General features: G+C 36.7%; 1 protein-coding gene across 11 annotated transcripts in view; it reads right to left on the bottom strand.

The window, feature by feature from the left end:
• Positions 1–19862, bottom strand: part of RALGPS1 (Ral GEF with PH domain and SH3 binding motif 1) — a 92832-nt gene that overhangs the window by 13222 nt on the left and 59748 nt on the right. For all 11 annotated transcript variants that reach the window (XR_016458789.1, XR_016458791.1, XR_016458790.1 and 8 more), the window contains 4 exons: positions 19267–19360; positions 12979–13046; positions 1202–1328; positions 553–704 (listed from right to left, as the gene is read on the bottom strand). Coding sequence is in view for 4 of the 11 variants with exons in the window: in XM_090121177.1 (XP_089977303.1) it covers positions 553–704; positions 1202–1328; positions 12979–13046; positions 19267–19360 (441 nt within the window). In the remaining 7 variants the exon portion in view is untranslated. The remainder of the gene's footprint in view (positions 1–552; positions 705–1201; positions 1329–12978; positions 13047–19266; positions 19361–19862) is intronic.

Below are 19862 nucleotides of genomic sequence, written 5' to 3'. Positions count from 1 at the left end.
GTCACTGTTGCTATTGTATTTAAATACCAGAAATCTGCACATTACTTTTATTTTCATTATGCTGTCTTTCTGTTAAAAGCTGAATACTTCAGAAACACAAAATCTAATTACTCTGTAAGACAATATTTCTAGCATAACATCTGCAAGTCAATTAAAGTTATTAGACATGATATCACTGTTTGTTTGTAACAAGCATGCACACCTGCAACAGATGGTATGCCAGCTGCTGCTAGGAGTCATAACAAATCAGTGAAATGGAATTCACAATGATAGCCCCTATTTCTCATCCAAGCCCTTGACCCATCTGTCTGTCCTTCCCTGGCAAAGCTATTTAACTCCATTTTCATTTGCCTAAGAGTGATAAAAGAAAGTTGAAATATAGTCAATTAAGTAACTGAGTAGTAACTCTGATCTCCTTTCTTCTATACAGTAGCACAATCTTTGCCCAGGAGCTACTAAGCTTCCTAATCCCTTGATTTTGTATTTCTCTATGACTTTACAAGAGAACTGGGAGGGAAAACCAAGTATGTCAGTCCCCCACTCAGTCTCTACCTATAGAAATGCCATTGGTGAAAAGCGAGTTCAGCATGTGGCTGCGGGTCGGGCTCTGTGACTCCAGGACACTGTCATCCAGAAGGTGGCGCGGCCTCTCTGTTGGGAAAGTGGCGCTTTTGCTCTCCACCACACTGAACTGACACATCATGCTGGAAATTTGGAAAGAGAAAAATGCAAAAACCCTCTTATGTCATCTGATAACAATCATTTCTAACTGATATTTCCACTCAGGCTTTACGTTATCATACAATGAACACAAAATATAGGTCTACAGGTTATTGTGTAGCAAGCAGATAACTGGGCACTAAGCTGAACAAACACATCAATCGTGAACTGCATTTCCTTAACCCATTAAATGTGATACTTGGTATATGCTCGCCTTAACTGGAAAGCAGGTGCTCGTACTTAGCTAGCAAAGTGTCTCATTTGTAGAACAGTGCAAAAGGTCACAGCTTTCTAGAACGACAAGAATACTGCCAGCAAAAACATACAGTGTCAAAAGAAAACTTAGAAAATACATAGCAAAGCCTAAAGCACTCCAGCAGTACAGGAAAGGGAAGAAGCAAGTACCAAAGTGTTCTGCTGCCAGATTAAACCTCAGTGATGCATGAAACTGCCTGAGTGTGAGGGAACCTGGAGTACCCACTTGTTTCCCAGGCTGTGACTCTTCCTGTGCCTTGGTATAGGAGGCGTAGACAGACTTGCTGCAACTGAGGTGTCGGGACATGTTGGTCTCCTGCTGAATTTCATAATTGCTGACACTTCAGCTGGACCTAAAAGACAGAGATTATTTAACACTGAACTGTGGTAAAGCCCAGAAATTCATGGGCTTGTGTGTTTAGCAGCTGATTAAAATTCATTATTACAGATATCCTGAAGACATGATTTCTGATGAGTATAGCATCCATAGCGTTCATTTCTGCTATGAATTAGTCTCTATATACTTGAAGTGCCTGGAAGTAATCTTTAAAACATCTTTGTACATACTTTTGACAGTGAACTCCTACAAAAAGTCTTGGCACCCTTACAATAGTTGTATGTGCCAAAGTACAATATGCAGAGCCATAAAGTCAATCTGTATCTCGGGTGTGAGTAGAAATGTTCACACATGTTTAGAATTTCGCTTACAACTCCATGTTGTGAATAAACTGTAAACAGTCTGCTCATACTGACTCACAATTTGAGCACGTAAGAGAAAGCAAGGGCTTTTCCTGTGTCTTACAGCCAGACAGATGTTCTGCTTTTCACTGTGAGGCTTAGGGATGTCTCACTACAATCATTCTTCCTCTCATTCTACAGATTTTACGAGGCCCCATGGAAAACATGGACAATCTGTTCTAGCTTCAGCTCCTTGATACAGTCTGCAAAAGACTGACAGTGAATTCTGCAGTACAGTGGAGAACAAGGCCTATTATCTACAGTGAATACAAGGCTACTCTTGGCTTCACAACAAACAGTTAAGATTTCATGGTTAAATATTTAGTTGTGATGTTGGTACTCTTGACAGAAATTGAAATGGTGGTCATGAAAGTGGCTGTTTGTCCCACACCTACTTATCTCCAGACTTGGTACAGCTTAAGTAGCAGCAAGAGAGACCTCCTCCTGCATTTACAGAAATTACTTCTTGTACACTCCAGTGACCATGGCTTACTCAGTTTCTGGCCTCTTACCTATAATGAACCTGTTAAGAGTTCAGTAGAGACACAAACTTTTTGATATGAAAAACACAAAGAGCTATCATTAGAATCCTTACAAAAGTGACTGGACTCAAATTACAGATAAAGAGAAATAGGAAAAAACCATCATTCTAGGGCACAGACTAAAAATGAGATGTGAAAACATGCTAGTAACAGAAATGATTCTGCATTTGCCCTATAGCCTACTTCAACTCTTCCTAAGCATAGAAGTAATTCATCTGTTTCTGCAAGGGAGAATTGAAAATGCATGGGATGCAAAAAGGAACAGGACAACAAGTAATGAGTTTGTCTTAATAATGAGCAAAAAATAATATGAACAGATGCAAAGATCTTTTACTGTCTTTATCCACTCTGCAGTACAGATTTGAATGCAGATGTATGAAATCCAAATTACTTGTATTTTTATTTCCACATAGCTTAGGCTCTGGAATTTCACTTTGAACTGGGTTATCATTATGAAGAATTACAAAGATTCTTTAAGAGCAGAAAAGGGGAAATCTTCATCCAAACAGCATTCTGCAAAATTTGAGCAAAATGTTTGTTGTGCAGTTTAAATAACAATTAAAGGATTCTCAAAAAAAGGAGAAAGAGGAGACAATTTCCAGCATTTGAGAGAGGGGAAATAAGTTCATTGCAAGAATCTTCATTAATACTATTCATCAGATCATCATTTAGTAGGAGAAGAAAAGGACAAAACATTTTGTAATGCTGTTTTCTGCTTTCTTTCTGCATACCATCATACATGCAAACAGATTTATGCCCACTTGGCTTTGCTATCATTTGTTTATTGCAATTGAGAATTTGTGAAGCATGACACTATTGTAGCATGAGTCATTAGCGTATGTGGCTTCAGAGAAGGTCTTATGCTTAAAGGTCACATGTAATTCTAAAAAAATGCATTTTTAATCATTTCTTGATCCAGAAATTCAACGAGAACCATATGCCTGGGAGGCGGGGAGAAAAAGACTTAGTACAATGTTCTGCTGTATTTTCAATTAAAATGTTGTGTCTGGGTTGTAAGAAGACACTGGAGGCTTTTTCCCCAAGGTGAATAGGGTTCACCCTCTTCCTCTGCCATGGAGGCTGAGCAAAAGTTTGAATATAAAAATAATTAATCTGAGCATGATCAGTTGGTGACTAATAGATTGTAAAAACTCTTAGAATTAATATTTCACCAACAGGCAGGAATTTCAGACCCAGAGTCTTACTAGCAAGAATGTACATTTCTCTACTGTCCTTAACCACAACATTTCATCATGAATTCTTAAAATATGAATGAAGACCATTTAAATGCATGCAGAATAATCAGCAAAACTTTTTGTCTGAAAATGTCCAGCTCTTCTGACAGACAGAGTTCAGAAGAAACAGAGTTCACTCAGCAAGCTCAGTTTATCAGGTATTTTCAACTTGTGAAACATTACAATACTTAGAAATACTGCGGTGTTTACTACCTGGTTAGAAGCTCAAATATTTGAGAGCTGAGATTCAGCATGAAGATTGTGACAGAGAAGAATTTTCCCAAAAATTATGAGGATGTATATTACGCAAGAGTGCAGTCCAAAATTCAGCTTAAACTTCAGTGTTAATGCGGCCATTCAGGGTTTACTGTTGCACCTCGTAAGCTATTAATTGTGCCACTCCTTAATCTGGCTACATAACTGGTTCCGCCTCGCCTTCTGTTGTGTTGTTCAGATCTTTCTGGTGCTACTATCAGTTCTAAATCACAATTTACAGTAAGTCCTTGGAAGTGGATGTCATAGTTCAGTGATACACCATTCAATAATTTGAAAAACACCATTCAATAATTTGTTGAAAATTCAGTCTGTGAAAGAGTTGCAGTCTTAAAGGCAAACCCTTAAATGAGTATGCAGCACTTTTTTTCAGACACTGCGCCACAAAAAAATTAACAAAGTTGCTCAGACATAATACATGACAGCCTAACAGATTAAGTATCTCACTGTGGAGAGCCACTGAGTTCAAAGCAGTAAGACTATTTGATTAATTTGGTTGTAAGAGAGTGGTCATTGGCACAAAGCTTCAAAAATTTCATCCAGAGAAAGAACAGCGAAGTATTGTGCTAACACAGTCAAGCCATAACAAAATCAAAGTCAGATGGATTTGTCTCCTAGTATTTTAAGTATTTATAGATCTAAACGTTATCTCTACCCAGGCCTCCAAAAAAATAAAGAGATGATGTCTACCAACAAAAATAGGTCTTTCTGAATTTTCACTCTACATGTCTAATTTAATTTAAAAAAATAAATCCTCCTTTAGGAAACCTGGGGTGAAATTTACATTAATGTGAATATAATAAAAATATTTAAGTCATCATTATAACTTAATTATAATACGAGCTTTTATTACTTGGACAACTTCAGAACAGAAAAAGTTTATTAAAATGAACCGAAACAAATCACGTAATATGACTAGGGATTGTTTATCTCAGATTGAAGACTGACACAAAAAATATTCTACCCATTTTCAGATTAAAACACTGTCTAACTATGGTGAGATGTCCCAGTAGTGACAGAATTTGTTAGAACAGGTGTAATAACCTTACAATTTAAGCCAAAAGTTCCAGCCTGGCTTCCTGGCTATTCAGTACGGTAATCACAATCTCTTTGATCAGTCCTGGGAAAGAGATAAAGGACTTGAATTCCTGGTTAGATGTCTTTAGGGAAGATCCTGATAATAGAGAAGCGAATGCTTTGCGGGGAAAAAAAGCACAGACAGAAATATCGGCTGTGCTGATATAACACTGAAGAAGTTATTTTCTGTGTATTTCTGCTTCTTCCTTATCCCCAAGTCAAGAGAAAGAAACAAATACCATCTGGATCTACTAAGTTTGTGTTAAGGCAAAAAGAATCTGAGCCGAAAAAAAACTTTACAAAGTCTTTATGTCTGCTCCTCTGTCAAATGTCTACGAAGAAGAACTGCAAAGTTTGGAGCTCTCATTAGACTGGAATTCTGCTGCAGGGTACGCTCAGTTCAGTAAGAAGTCAGGGGTGTAAAGGGTGTCGTATGAGTTATAAAGCACAAGAGAGATGACCTCATTTCTGTTAAGGGGTAAAAGACAAGTGAGACTGTGCCAAGAAGGATGCCAAAGAGGGTAAATGGTGAGATACTGATGAACGCTGCACAGCCAAGGGATGTTTATGGACATACCAGACTGCTGAGCAATTAGCTGGGTAACCTATGCCTGATACTGCTGATAACAAAATTCCAAAACTTCAATTCATTTGAGATTATGTTGCCCATTTTTTCCCCCAGTAACTGAAGTCATCTGCTACTGCTAACTCTCCTTACTCTCCTGGCTCCACTCCTAGTGCATACTGTTACCATGATTGCTATTCTGTTATTTTGCCTTTCATGGAGACAAAGCACTCTTAGTAGGATTTTCCAGTCAGCTGGCATAAACAGGGGTTAGTTTGGTTCTCATTATTTCTCAGAATCATTTTCAAGGCTATGCTGACATGCACAAAAAAATATTGTATAAAAATATTAAAACATTATTAAAAATTGTTTGCATTAGAGAACATAAGACAACTTCATCAGAATGAGCTGAGTGCTGTTTAGTGGTCTGCGGCAAGAACATTTGGAAAAGTTTACACATATCCCAGAGGATCTCACTGTTTTTTTCCTTTGCATAATTTTTCCATGAATAATCCTTCAAATGTTATAAATGAATGTTACTTTCGCAATCTTTCAGTAGAACATGTGAACATTTACAGTCTCCAGAACTCTTAAAAAAGTAACAGGGTGAAGAAGTTATAGTTCACAATTTTTCCCTGCTGAACATCTATCAATAAACCAATACCGGACAACTAAACAGAAAATTGAAAATGAGTTATATATTATATACTGAAAAATAGTGACAGGATTCTTCTACAAGGTAAAATATCTTCAACTACTTAGTATTTTTGTTGAGAAGCTAGAAAGTAAAATTGATCAGCTCTGTTTCCAAAACTTAACAGACACTCCAAGACACAGATTCCCTAGTTAAATCTTTGCTGTGAATTTTTACACTTTTGTTGCCACTGTAACCAAAGTCAGTGGGTGACAATTAAAATTTCCAAATATCAAGGGCTACTTACAAAACACACAATGAGGAACTTAAGAACAATGTCATACACAGAATCAAGACGTAAAAGTAAATAAATCCAGAATGATAGCTATTTTCAAAGCATAGTTTTCATTTTCAAAACATTGCTTTAAAATCCAGCAAGACTCAATGCATACAGCACACAGAAACACACATGTTACACCCGCTTCTCAGACAAGAACAAGGTAAGGACAAGAGTCTGGTAGCATTTATCTGTGCTTTCTCAACTCCCTCCTCAATTCCAACTGCTACTTCTATAGATTCACTGATTTCACAGAATTACAGAATGGCCTGGGTTGAAAAGGACCACAATGATCACCTAGTTTCAACCACCCTGTTGTGTGGAGGGTTGCCAACCACCAGATGAGCATTTGTGTTACTTACAGTGCACCAATAGAAGGTACAAAACCCTGACCTGCTGAATATCTTGCAGCTGCATCTGTAAGGTAGTACATGACCCTAGCTCACATCTGTAGTTGCAGTGAAAACATATCCACTGTGAGGGCATAGATACAGAGAAACTCTGAAGTCTGAGTTCCAAAAAATACAGTAAACAGTTCATCAAAAAAACTTTTTGTAAAAATTGATTCCTGTGGTTGTTGTGAAGAAGGAGACAAAAAACAGTAGAAAAATCCCTTTTCCTCTTTCTATTTTATGTGTTCTTAAGATTCCTTAAGATGAACTAATAGCATGACAGTTAAAATAGATATCAGTAAACTAGGATAGCAAAAAGACTTGTTTGGTAAGGAAGACACAGAGAAGTAATAAGTCATATAATCAAAACCTGAGTGTGATCATCTTCTCTTGATGACTCTCACATAATTCTACAATTTTTGGAATGACTTGATCTGTTGAGAAAAAATACACACTACTTCTGTCTCAATTTGGTGGCTAATTTTGGATAATTACATGAGAACCTCACAATTTGTTTGGTATTAATTTATTTCACAAATACCCAAATGACTTTTAAAAAAGTGTAGGGAAAGTATCACAGAGGAAGAGTTGGAAATGAGCATAGATTTAAAACTAAGGAGAAAAGCTTTCTGGATGGCCTGTAAACTTTTGTAAAGAAAGTAAAGTTTGCCATTTCTAGTTTAAAAAAAGCAGATGTTATGCATATGAAGCAGTAATCAAGCACTTGCAGGAGGATTAGACAAACCTAATTTCCACAGAATGACTGGCTGCTAAAGCACTTAGCACAAACTATTTATTAGTTACCAAAGCAACTAGTAAAACAAATAGCAAAACTAAATGTCAGAACTCGGTGTTTACATGGAAAATGATGTTTTTTTCTGTGTTTTGTTTTTTTTTCTTTTTTCTTAATTCTAAAATGCTTGGAGTGCTGTAGAGACATCACTAGTGTAGTACACCTACTTCCAGAGGATTACAAATTCCAGTCTCTCTTTCTTCTTTTTTTCTACACTTAACTCCTGCATACCATAAAGTTCACATTTTATGAATTTGCTGTTTTTAATTAATTATTAGATATATATATATAAGAAGTTCTTCAGCAACTCTCAAAGATGAATGAACTCAATGCAATGGGCTGAATTCCAAAAACAAAAAATTAAAATACAGTCATGGTTTCAGATTAATTGTTCCATATTCTGCTAGGGCAGTGAGGTAAAACCTCTGGTCTGTTTAATCTCCTCTCAGAATTATACTGTGGTATCCTTAGGAAAAAATAACAAAAAAAAATCAAACCAAAACAGACACACACACACAAAGAAAAAAAAAAAAAGGAAGGGATGAGAAGCTGACCCTGACTAAGGTGTAACAAAAAAATAAAGATGGCCATTGCTGAGGCCTGGCTGTTGCCTTCTATATGCTAACATTAATGAAGCGGTTAGTTAAAGCACATGGAAATATCAAGTCACTCACTTAATATTAGAAAGATAATTTCCTGGACATGGTAAATAACATTATTTTATCTTTCCATAGTTGTATTCCAGGACAGCATACTGTGGTCTATTTAAGACAGCAAATAACCATTTTCTATATTCTGATTAGTACGTGAGCTCTGAGCTTTTCAAAATAACATTAATCATAGAAATCATAGAATGATTTGGGTTGGAATCAAGAATTATCAAGTTCCAATCCTACTGCCACTGGCAGGGTTGTCAACAGATACATTAAGTACTAGATCAGATTGTCCAGGGCCCCATCCAACCTGGCCTTAAACATCTCCAGGGATGGGGCATCCATGGCCTCTCTGATCAACCTGTTCCAGCCCCTCACCACTCTCACAGTAAAAAATTACCTACTGACGTCTAATCTAAATCTTCCCTCCTTTGTTTAAAATCATTCCCCCTTGTCCTACCACTATCTACCCTCATGTTTATAAACTCCCTTTAAATATTGCAAAGCCATGATGAGGTCACACCACATCTTTCTTTTTTCCAGGCTGAATAAGCCCATTTCCTTCAGCCTGTCTTCATAGGAGGGGTGCTCCAGCTCTTTGATCATCTTTGTGGCCATCTGCTGGATCCCTTCCAAAAGTTCCACATCTTTCCTCTGTTGGGGGCCCAGACTTGGACACCATACTCCAGCTGTGTCTCACGAGAGCAGAGCAGAGTGGGACAATCACCTCCCTTGCCCTGCTGGTCACCCCTCTTCTGATGGAACCCAGAATACCATTGGCTTCCATGCTGCAACCACGCACTCCTGGCTCATAGTAAGTTTTCCATCTACCAGGACCCCTAAGTCCTTCTCAGTCCTTCAACTAAGTTGATAAAGAACATAAATAAAGTTTTCTGTATTCATCTACTCTTAATATACACATTCTAAGGAACATCAGTTGCTTAGAAAGATAGCTTATTTGTATTTCATTAGATCCTTTCTTCAATTCTAGGAAAATATATTGAGTTATACCATCTAAAATAATCTGTTTAATAGTTGTACCATAAATGCTTAGCAAGTTCTAGCCAACACTGCAGGAACACAGATGTCTTTTACAGCTAATTCAACTGGAAACTTTGAACAGTTTGCATGCTGTAGCCCTCCTCCTTCCCCCCTTCCTCCCCACCTTCTCTCCCCCTGCTCCCTCCCGCCTCTCTCTCTCCCTCCTTCTCCCCACTGCCTCTCTCCACAGCAAGGCAGAATGAACAGACTTAAGTTGCTGCCAAGGAAGTTGTGTGAATCACACTGTTCCTTAAAATATACAATTGAACTGTTTAAAGCTCCTTTTTAAATGCTACTAGCAAATAACAAGAATCTCTACAGTGTTATGGTAGGCATGAAATCGTTCTGTGAAAGCACTATTCACAGTTACACATACATTTGGCAATTAAATGAGACCATCATAGCCACTAATACACAAAACATAGCCTGTTGTGAGACATTCATTTTAATCAGATGTTTGCCTCCTGTTCAAAATTTACTGGAAAACCAGTTGGCAACCAACATGGAAAAGGAACACATGGTTTTCTCCAGTACTTTGCAAACAGAAATACAGATGGATATAACTGCTTTTACTGAGCTTCACACTCCTTCAGATACTTCAACAGGAAGAAAGAAACCCACAATGTCTCTGGATAGAATAAACTGCTAATCTTTTGAAAGAGGGGTTAGGTAAAAGATGAAGACACAGTGCTGAGAAGGAAAACATTTCTATAATCAATACAAGTTATGCTTCAGGACATGAAGAGGATACTACTTCCTGCCACTTAATTCATTATAAACTTAGGACTTGTTACTACAGTACTGAGTTTTTCTCCTTACTTGGAAACATATGGCAGCCTGCATGAAGTATGTCACACACAGAACTCAACCACAGAATCAAACAGAATTAGAGTATTAATAATCTGTTAACTTTTTCACTATCAGAAGGACTGAACTAATGACTGAACTTCAATGGTCATGAATCTTTCTTTTACCTTAAGGTGACTATATTCAGACTCCTATGGTTTTGATTAGCACATTGGACTACTGCCTAAACTTTTTTTTCAGATCACCTCCCCCCCCCAATTATAACTTGTTGACAGGAAAGAGTTTACTGTTGATGTACAATAGTTGAAGTGGAAATAATCTTAAACTATAACTTGAATGAAATTTGAATCCAAATAATGTTGATTTGAATATCTTAGAATGTGCTATTTCTAATTCTGTGTGGTCTAATAACTCATTACAAACATTTCCATATTTTATATTAAAGATTACCATTTAGCTATCTCTCTAATTATTAATGTTGTGAAGTAAAAAATACACCACTGTCTTAATGCTTAATTACATTTCAATTTGAATTCATCTTATTTCACTGAAGTAATCTTCCTTGGAAATCATCTTGATTTCCCATTAAAGCACATTTGGATTTTAGCATCTTTTCCCTCAGGTGAAAAAAACCATTTAAGTATTACAAAATATTGGTGGCATTCATTGGCTAAATGACAGTAAATGAGAACTCTCTAGCTGAGCAAGAAACAGAAGTGCATAAGCATGTCAAGCTTTTGAAGAAAATGCTAAAGAAAAGAACTAACCAACAGGAACGATTCAAGATTTGGTTTCTAGTCACCACTCTGAACAGAGCAACCTTACAGGGCTTGAAGGGGCAATGTAGATTGAGAAGGAAAAGTTAACTCTCTCCTAATACTCCTAGAGAGAATATGATTACCTATTCAATCCAATTCTTTCCCTCATATAAACTCTTCCTCAGCCAAACTTTCTCTCTCCTGCCCGTCTGCCCTTCTTTCCCCTCTCATCTGCTACGAAAAATGACATTTGGAATGCAAAATTAAATTGCTTGTCAGATGTAGTATAGTCTTCTCCCTCCCTCTCTTTTTTTTTTTCTTAATACATTCACACATGGTTTAGCACAGTGAGGCAGAAAACAGGCCACTCAGGTTAAGGGATTAAAATTGAACAGTTTTTGTGATACTGGTTCCCATAGTAATAACTGCATTTTACATTTTTTCATGTTTGTTTAGCTCTTAGAAATTTATGCTCCTCTTCATCTGTACATTAAACAATTTAATTAAATACGTTACATGTGCTCCTTTCCTTTTTTCAATCAGTTTATACAAAACTCAGAAGGTGGTGACCACTGGAACAGGTTGCCCAAGGAGGCTGTGGATGCCCCATCCCTGGAGGCATTCAAGGCAAGGCTGGATGTGGCTCTGGGCAGCCTGGTCTAGTGGTTGGTGACCCTGCCCATGGCAGGGGGGTTGAAACTCGATGATCTTTGAGGTCCTTTTCAACCCAAGCCATTCTACGATTCTATGAAAACTAGTGCCAGCATTATGCATTCAATGTTCCGTCCAAATGGAAATTCTAAGAATTGTATGTGCATGGATGCACATACATAGCAGTAATCAGTATGAAAAGGAGCCTTGCATAAATGTTTAGAAGCAAGAGTTCGGATTATGGAAATATCTAGTTTTATACTTCTACTTCCCTATATTCTGATTAGAGAGGATGTCCACAGCCAAAACATTACTGACTACTGTCTAAATTTTTCAAAAAGACACCAGAGTTGTACAGACAGCCACTAGAAGAAATCTTTCTTAGAGATGCATTCCTCATCATGATTTACTTTTTCAGTTAAGAGCTAAAGAAACCTATTCATATAAATCTTTCAACTGTGTGTCTTCCCCATTTACACAATGAAATTGTTTCAGATTGATGTGTCATTTTATACAGAAACCAGAAAGCATTTCCTATGTTATTCACTACACTTATTTGTCTGTACTGAAAGAGACTTCTTCCTTTTTTAACTTATTAAATACTAATGAAAATGCAAACATTTATAAAAAACAAACAAAAGAAATCCAGCCAAACAACCAATCTAACTTCTGTTCCAGTGCTAACAAGCACTCTGAGTTCTCCTCAAACCCCAGTTGTTAATGTACAAGTCAAGAATCCCTATCTCACAGTAATATTACTGGAAATGATGGTTCTGCAGTAGACTCCTCTACGGTAACAAGGTTAGTGGGAAAACTCAGTATCAATATGGGCCACCTTGGTCACTAGCACAGGTCAGCTCTAGGGATTAATTCTACATGTGCTGTGATGTAATAGGGCTTTCATCAAAGTAAAAAAAAAAAAAAAAAATCTGTAAGATTTTATGCTTCCTATTAAAAAATTTGATGCTTGCTTAAAAATAATCTCAGAAATGTTGCTTCTTTACCATCCAGAAATGCAAATAACCCTTAAGTATGTTCCTCATTTGCTGTTAAATCTTACTTCTGAAATCAAACATTTTTCATTCATTCAAGATCAACAAATTTGTTTTGTCCAGTCATATGAAAGTTGATATATGAAAAATCAATCCCAACATGTGGAGTAACATTTGTCACTGTAAGAACATCCAAGAGCGAATATAACAAATGAAGGACAATTATTTAAGACAAAGGACAATGCTAACGCAAGTACAGGCTGGCTTTGTAAAAACTTGCAGTGAAAATCAGATCCTTAACTATTATAAGAAGAATGGTGTCCTAGACCAATGATGTTCTGAAACTTGCTAAACACATGGAAAGAGATGAATTTTCTAGCAGTCCCTACAAGATAATTCTGTATTTGTAACAAAAAGCTGTATTTGAAGCCGATCAGTGGTCTTTCCCATACACTTCATTACAGGGCTTCTGTAATTAAAATTATTTTCTTACATTTAGAAATAAACTTTTATACCTGTCAGATCTTCTTTGGAGGAAACCAGTCGAGGAGAGCTGTTACCTGGCTCAATTCTTAATGATAATCTGAAAAAACAAATTTTTTAGACAAATTAAAAATACCATTTCTCAATAAAAGCTGAAATAAACTTATCAAAGCAATTATTTTGGCACTGGTAATCAGCAATTTTACTTTGCTGGAAATGTAATTTATTTGGAAATCCTGGAAACATTTATTTAATAAACCCATCACAAAATGGTCTGACTGGTCATGCCCATGTAAGCATTTAGCTTTTCCTTTATATAATGATGCAGTTTTCAATGCATTCCTTGTGAAATTCAGGCAAGGACATTCTCATATTTCTTTCAGTGACCACAGTATTTGACAAAACCAAAAAAGATCTACTTCCACACAATTATCTGTTTTTCTTGAGGAGAAAAAAAGGAGGAAGATAAGGCAGAAAGGAAGACCTAGGTTTCTAATAAGGTTCTAGAAAGAGGTATGGTATCTTTATACAATCTAGAAAGGATCAGTGGAGTGTACTTAGCTTAAAAGTTCACTGAAATAGCAATGGTTTTCAGTGATACCAAATGAGATTACATGACTCCCAACTTGTTACATCCTCAGAAAACATAAAGAATGATGATTTTGTTTATCTGTTTAGTTAAGTTAAAGTACACTCTGAAATCTTCAGCCCTTGTGAAGTTTGACTGTTTGGTCATTAACTTCATTAATGAGAGAATTCTGCAATTTTTTCAGAATAAAAAAGAATGGAATTTAGCTATTCATAATATGAAAAATGAGTATGTGTTAGAATAATGATAATAAAAACCTAAATTTGAGCTTTGGTAAATACAAAATACTCATATTTACATGTCTAACATAAATTATTTTTAAAAAGAGGATACATTCTGACAATGAGTTATCACTCCTGGTCTTCTCCCATCCCTCTCTCCCCTACAAGGCTGAAAACAATTTAAGATTTTTATTTCATAGGAGATATACTGACAGTCAGGACAGCTTCCAACAGCCTTGACTTAATTTGTCACCATCCAAATTAATTTCTGGTGTTCCTCTGACACTCTATTTTCCACAGAGAGGCACTGGTTATCTATATACACATATGTGTTCAACTACTCTCATCTGGATATGTACGTATACAGTTATGCCAGCAGTGTAAGCAATCTCTTTCAAATAGTACTCACAGAGACAGAATCTTTGGCACCTCACATGCTTAGTGTTACACTACCAATAGGTCGATACAAGCTTTGACAACTGATGTATTTACCAACAAACAACACTCATATCCATCACAGAGCAAATTACAGTCTTCCAGTTTACTGCTCCCAGTCACAGATAGATAGAACTGCCAAGGTTGGAAAAGACCTCAGATCATCTGGTCTAGCATTTCATGGAAAAGGGTGTCTAGACAAGAATACCTAGCACTCTGTTCCATCTCATCTTGAAAACCTCCAGCAAGGGGGATTCCTCTTGGATACTTTTATATAGATCCTGCCTAGCTGAATCAAAGTTTGAACTGCTTTTTATGGAAATTGTCTTATGTAGTATATTGGAATACCAATGTTTTGTAAATATGCTCTAAATAATTGAATTATTTTTACAGTGTCCAGGTGACACTGCAATACAAACAAGTCTTCACTCTGTTTAATCAATAATGTATATTGTTTAATCAATAATGTATATTAACAAAAACACATTCAGAAAGACATACACTAACAAAAATATGTCTAGCCCTAATACACATGCTGCCAGCTCTGCCACTTAAACTTGCCACTTTGAAAATTCAAATATTAAAGCTGATGCTGTAAATGCACTGTTTTACTACTGAGAGAAATGGCAGAAGCTTTAATGTCTCATTTCAGCTAGAAGGGCCAAATCCTGAAATGCTTATACATGCAAACTCTTCTGGAATTAAAACATGTCCTGAATAGCACTTGAATTCTAGGACTGGATTTCTTTATGGCTGTCAATAAGGCACAGTCTTAGTTATGTCTCCTTTTTATAGATGTCCTTGATTACAGTAAAGTAACTCTGAGGAAAGAACAGGGCTAGAAGATTAAGTAATAAGGTGAAAGGAGAAAACTTGCCTATTTGTCCAATCAAGGACCAAGGATAACCACAAAACCATTACATCAGGCCTGATGTAATGATTCTGAAAGTTCAGCAAAAAGAATTGCTCTGGAATCACTGCAAACTTGTTTGAATACTGCTGTCTAGCTCAGGGAAAAAGTGCATACCTGAGGACAAGCAGTCTCCTCACATCACTTCTAATGCTCTTAGAGGAGGAAGAAGATTCTGCAGCAGTTGCATCATGGTATTTTTCAAGCCTGCTGATTTTTGGTGATTTCCTGCGGAAACTATGATTATCAATATATAACTGACATATATGCATATAACTGTAAGGAATCCTGGTGCTTTGGTTCCTATTTTTGCCCCCTTAGTCATGTAACCAGCAAACAATGTCTATTTCTTATCTTCTGTGGAGAACTGTATATGGGCTAAGCAAAAAAAAAATCTCTGATTTATAGGATATGACATCACTGTTAGGGGTTTTCTGGAGTAAGCCTACTTGCTGACAAGCACAAACCTAAAGCAAGCAATTGGACTGGCACAAAAATTGTAGAGAAAAGCTTTGTTTATAAAAAGTGGCTGCCAAATTCTTCTTCTCAGTGTAACTGAAGTTCTCATTCGGTGAAACGTGTGTTGGGATCCTGCCAATACATTTTAGGGCAACTATCTAAGCTTCTCTCCAGGACAGCCTGGTTGTAAGACAGTTATGTTCTTCCTGCCAAAAATCAAGGATAGATCTCTTTAGAGTACACAAATGCTGTCTCTAGCTCAAAATGAGAGCTCACCAAAAAAGAGGAGGTAGAAAATTCTTTTCCATTATAAAACCTTAGTGCTCAGTCTTTTTAAGGCCTTCAGTTTCTTCTGGCATGAGAGCAGAAAATGCTATGAAGAGAGAAATGCTAGGGACAATGGAGAGGAAATATGAAATCAAATACTCAAGAAAATCCAGAAAATTCTTACCAAAATACACAGACAGAAGAGGAACAGGAGATCTCTTTAAGGGCAGATGCGATGATTTTTGACAAATGCAGACACTAATTTAAAACTTTATTTAGATGAAACAACATGGCAGAATAAAGTAAAGGTCCTCCAATACAAAGAAACGCATACCAACTGCAGCAGCATTTCCACTAAGAATCAAATCTTTCTTTCTTTTTAATACCTCATGATATCAATCCAGTTTTTCCTAGTCAAGCCTAGAAAGAAAACTGCTAAATTTGATAGAAATATTTTCTTGAACTTAAAAACGTACAAACAAAAGTACTTAATAACCTGTAAGATACATCAGTTATGTCACACATGTTCCAGCATTATCAGCAAGACTGCTACTAATATTAAAATTATTTTCAAATTTAAACTGGAATTCTCATGACTTGAAGTTTCTACAAATATTATGTTATGGAACAATAAGCACATAGAAACTACTTGATTAATCAATTTTTACCACGATATTAAAGTTAATGAAAGTCCTTGTATACACAGTGTTAACACTGATACACGTGAAGAAAATCCATCTAAAAAATCAAGGAAGCAATGTAACCAGTTTCTTGCATGCAGTCCAGGAGATTTAAATCACAGACTATAGTTAATATGCATCTTGAACTGCCTGACCTTTTCACAAAGCTGTGCACAATGTACATGCTCAGTGTGCCTCTGCTGTATAATGCATTTTTATTCATTACACATATACAGTATCACGAGAGTGAAGGAGAGAATGTTTGCTTTCTACCATCAGTACTCTGGTAGGATTCTAACTCTGCAAAGCCAGTAATGTTTGCTTTGAAAACATCATACTACTTTTGTTCCAAGTCATTTTCCTACAGAAACGTCTTTATTCTTAGTAACTGTGAATAATTGAACACAAAAGCACATACCCATGAAAACTACGGCCAAGCATGTATTTTGCAGTGAACTACCCAATGCTAGTTCAGATTCTTTTACTGAAATTTGCTGGGGTTTACCACTTAAGCAAGGGGACAAATTTTGGAACATTGTCACTCCATTTAACTTATGTGATAATACTCAGAGCAGCTGTTGTATCACTTCAAAAAAAATTGCATTTTCTGAATGGTTTCACTTTTAGAATTATTCTCTCTGGAAAAGCAAAGTCCTGCAAACATTTATCCCAAGAATCTACAGAACTGCCTGAGGAATAGTACTGTATTTGCAATGGTTTGAACCAGAGCTAAGTAGAAGAGCTTTGACAACGAGATTTATCAACAAATATAACAATGTTCAAGAACAAACAGGAAGTGAAATAACTTGTCTCATGCTATACACGAGTATTCTGAAGTTTTTTTTGGTCTCTACTATGGCAATAACATTTTCAACCTCAGTAGGATGTTGTATTTGTAAGACAGCAACGTCAGCTATGTCTGCACAGAAGCAGAATGGCTACAGTAGGTCATCCTTTATGCTGATATATGCCTGACACTGAGAACTGTATAAGGATATATAAGAACTTCAAAAAGGTGAGCAGGACTAGGGAAGTAATCCTGCCTCTGTACTCAGCACTGGTGAGGCCCCCCCTCGAATACTGTGCTCAGTTTTGGGCACCTCAGTACAGAAAGGACATTGAGGTGCTGGAGCAGGTCCAAAGAAGGGCAACAAGGCTAGGGAAGGGCTTGGAGAATATGCCCTACGAGGAGCGACTGAAGGAACTGGGGCTGTTTAGTCTGGGGAAGAAGAGATTGAGGGGAGACCTTATTGCTCTCTTCAAATACCTGAAAGGTGATTGCAGTGAGAGAGGGGTTGGTCTCTTCTCACTGGTGACAGGATGATTAGTCTGCTCTTCTGCCTTCACAGATGCCAACTGGTCATATTCACTGCATTAACTGATTAGGTTTAAGTTTAAACTTATTTAACTATTTGTCTCTTTCCTCCACATAAGAAGCCATTCCAGAATTCCATTACTCTGATAGTGACACCGCACTTCAACATTTACAATTTTTTAAATTAATTCATCCTTGTGATACCATTCACCCTACTGTATTTATATACTGTGATTCCAAAAACGAAAGTTCTGTTTTTCCAGGCTTTCCTTAAATCTGTTGTTCTTTATTCTCGTCAACATGATGATATTATTGTTGACATTCCACGCAGATGTCCAGAAATTCATAGAGAACACCACGTAATGTATCACTAGCTTCCTTGTGAAACCGTATTAACAATTTGAGTCAAGGTATCAGCTGCAGTACTTAACTCCAGTAACAAGGCCAGTTTCAATAAACATAACCCTTATCTCTAAAACATATTTTACAATCTTCCATACCAACTGTACGAGAACCATTAGGTCACAGCCTAAACCAGTGAATGAGAACCTGGTAAAGGGATGTAGCCAGCCCTGGGAGCACAGGTGAAGCAACTCACCTGTGTGACCAGACCCTGGGTCCATCCCTTCCTAACTACATTAAAGAGAAGCATCTCTACTCAGAGATCATCTCCTTTGGATTATTTGGTGAGCCCTGATCCTCAGATGGAGAAGGGATAAGGGTTTCCTTCTTTATTACAGATTGTGACCTCTACCATTCTTGGGTGATCTGAAACTGGTTTAAAGCAGCCATATCTGCTACTGCTTATCCATACACCACTGTTATATTACCAAACATGTGGTCACTTCAAACACTTAATTCTGCTCAACTAAACAGAGGTACTCTATTTATCAATAGGTAATCACATAGCATTGCAGCTGTCTTGATTGAGTTACTTAAAACCTAAGCTGTAAGGTTTTAAAACCAACACACTTTATATTGTCTACTTTATATCACTGCATTAGTCGTCTCTCTCACAAACCCCATAAACTTCCAAGTTAATATCTGAAGTACTAGCTTAATAAAAAGAGTGATTTGTATTTGGGAGATGTCTTTTATGTAATACTTACAATAGCATAGAGTAAATCCTGGACATCTTAAGAGATGGCTTCGGTGTTCCTGAACAAAATTCCCAGAATATAATCATTATGTAGCGGAATGCATCTGCTTTTAAAAAGCTATTTCATTTTGGAAATCTAGCTACAGTCAGTAAGGGCAAAAATCATTCTGAATATTAATTAGGCATCTTGGTATTATCAACTCTGATAACATGATATGAAGTACTCCAGACAAACCCCACAGCATCTTCTGTCAACAGCTTCTTGTTCAAACACAAATCAAACTAACATCTGTATGCCGTTTCCTTTAAATTTTCCAACACTAAATTAAAAAGAATAGTACTTACTTATAATTGTCATCTTCCACAAATTTCTGAAGTTCCTCGATGTAACGGACAGACTTCAAATACTTCTGTACATGGGGTAGTGTTGTAAGATGTTCTATAAAGTGTTAAAACAAGATGAATATTCACATAATCCACAATAAATTATTCCCGTTTTTTTTTTTTTTTTTTTCCTCTTGACTCTCATGATTATCTTAATGGAAAGAGAGGATGTGAACTTCCCTATAGAATAAATAAGGCAGACTTATTACTTTGACTCTAAGAGGTCTTTAAAGATTTGATTGAGCAGAAGTGATGCTCAATTATTAAAGAAAACAGATCAGATGCATGCCATTATCATAGCATCTAGAGGATTTTATCATATGCTATTTCACTAGTGGAAAAGAGTTCCTTTTATGTAAGCCCTGCTTGGATTTTATACTGATTGTTTTGGGAGAAATTGAAGCCTGCAGCAATGGCTATTATTGATTCTCATGTGCATGAGGTAAGAAAACTTCAAAAATTATGATGCTGCATATCAGGATAAAAATATGCTAAATTCAGAAAGACAGAAAAGTCCTTTGAGGGTACGGTGCATGAACAGGAACACATCTCGTAAT

The sequence above is a fragment of the Phasianus colchicus genome, chromosome 19, assembly GCF_987193195.1.
Source record: "Phasianus colchicus chromosome 19, bPhaCol1.hap1.1, whole genome shotgun sequence".
Lineage (NCBI taxonomy): Eukaryota > Metazoa > Chordata > Aves > Galliformes > Phasianidae > Phasianus > Phasianus colchicus.
The sequence above is the reverse complement of the archived record's forward strand: the minus strand, read 5'-3'. Positions and strand labels throughout refer to the sequence as shown.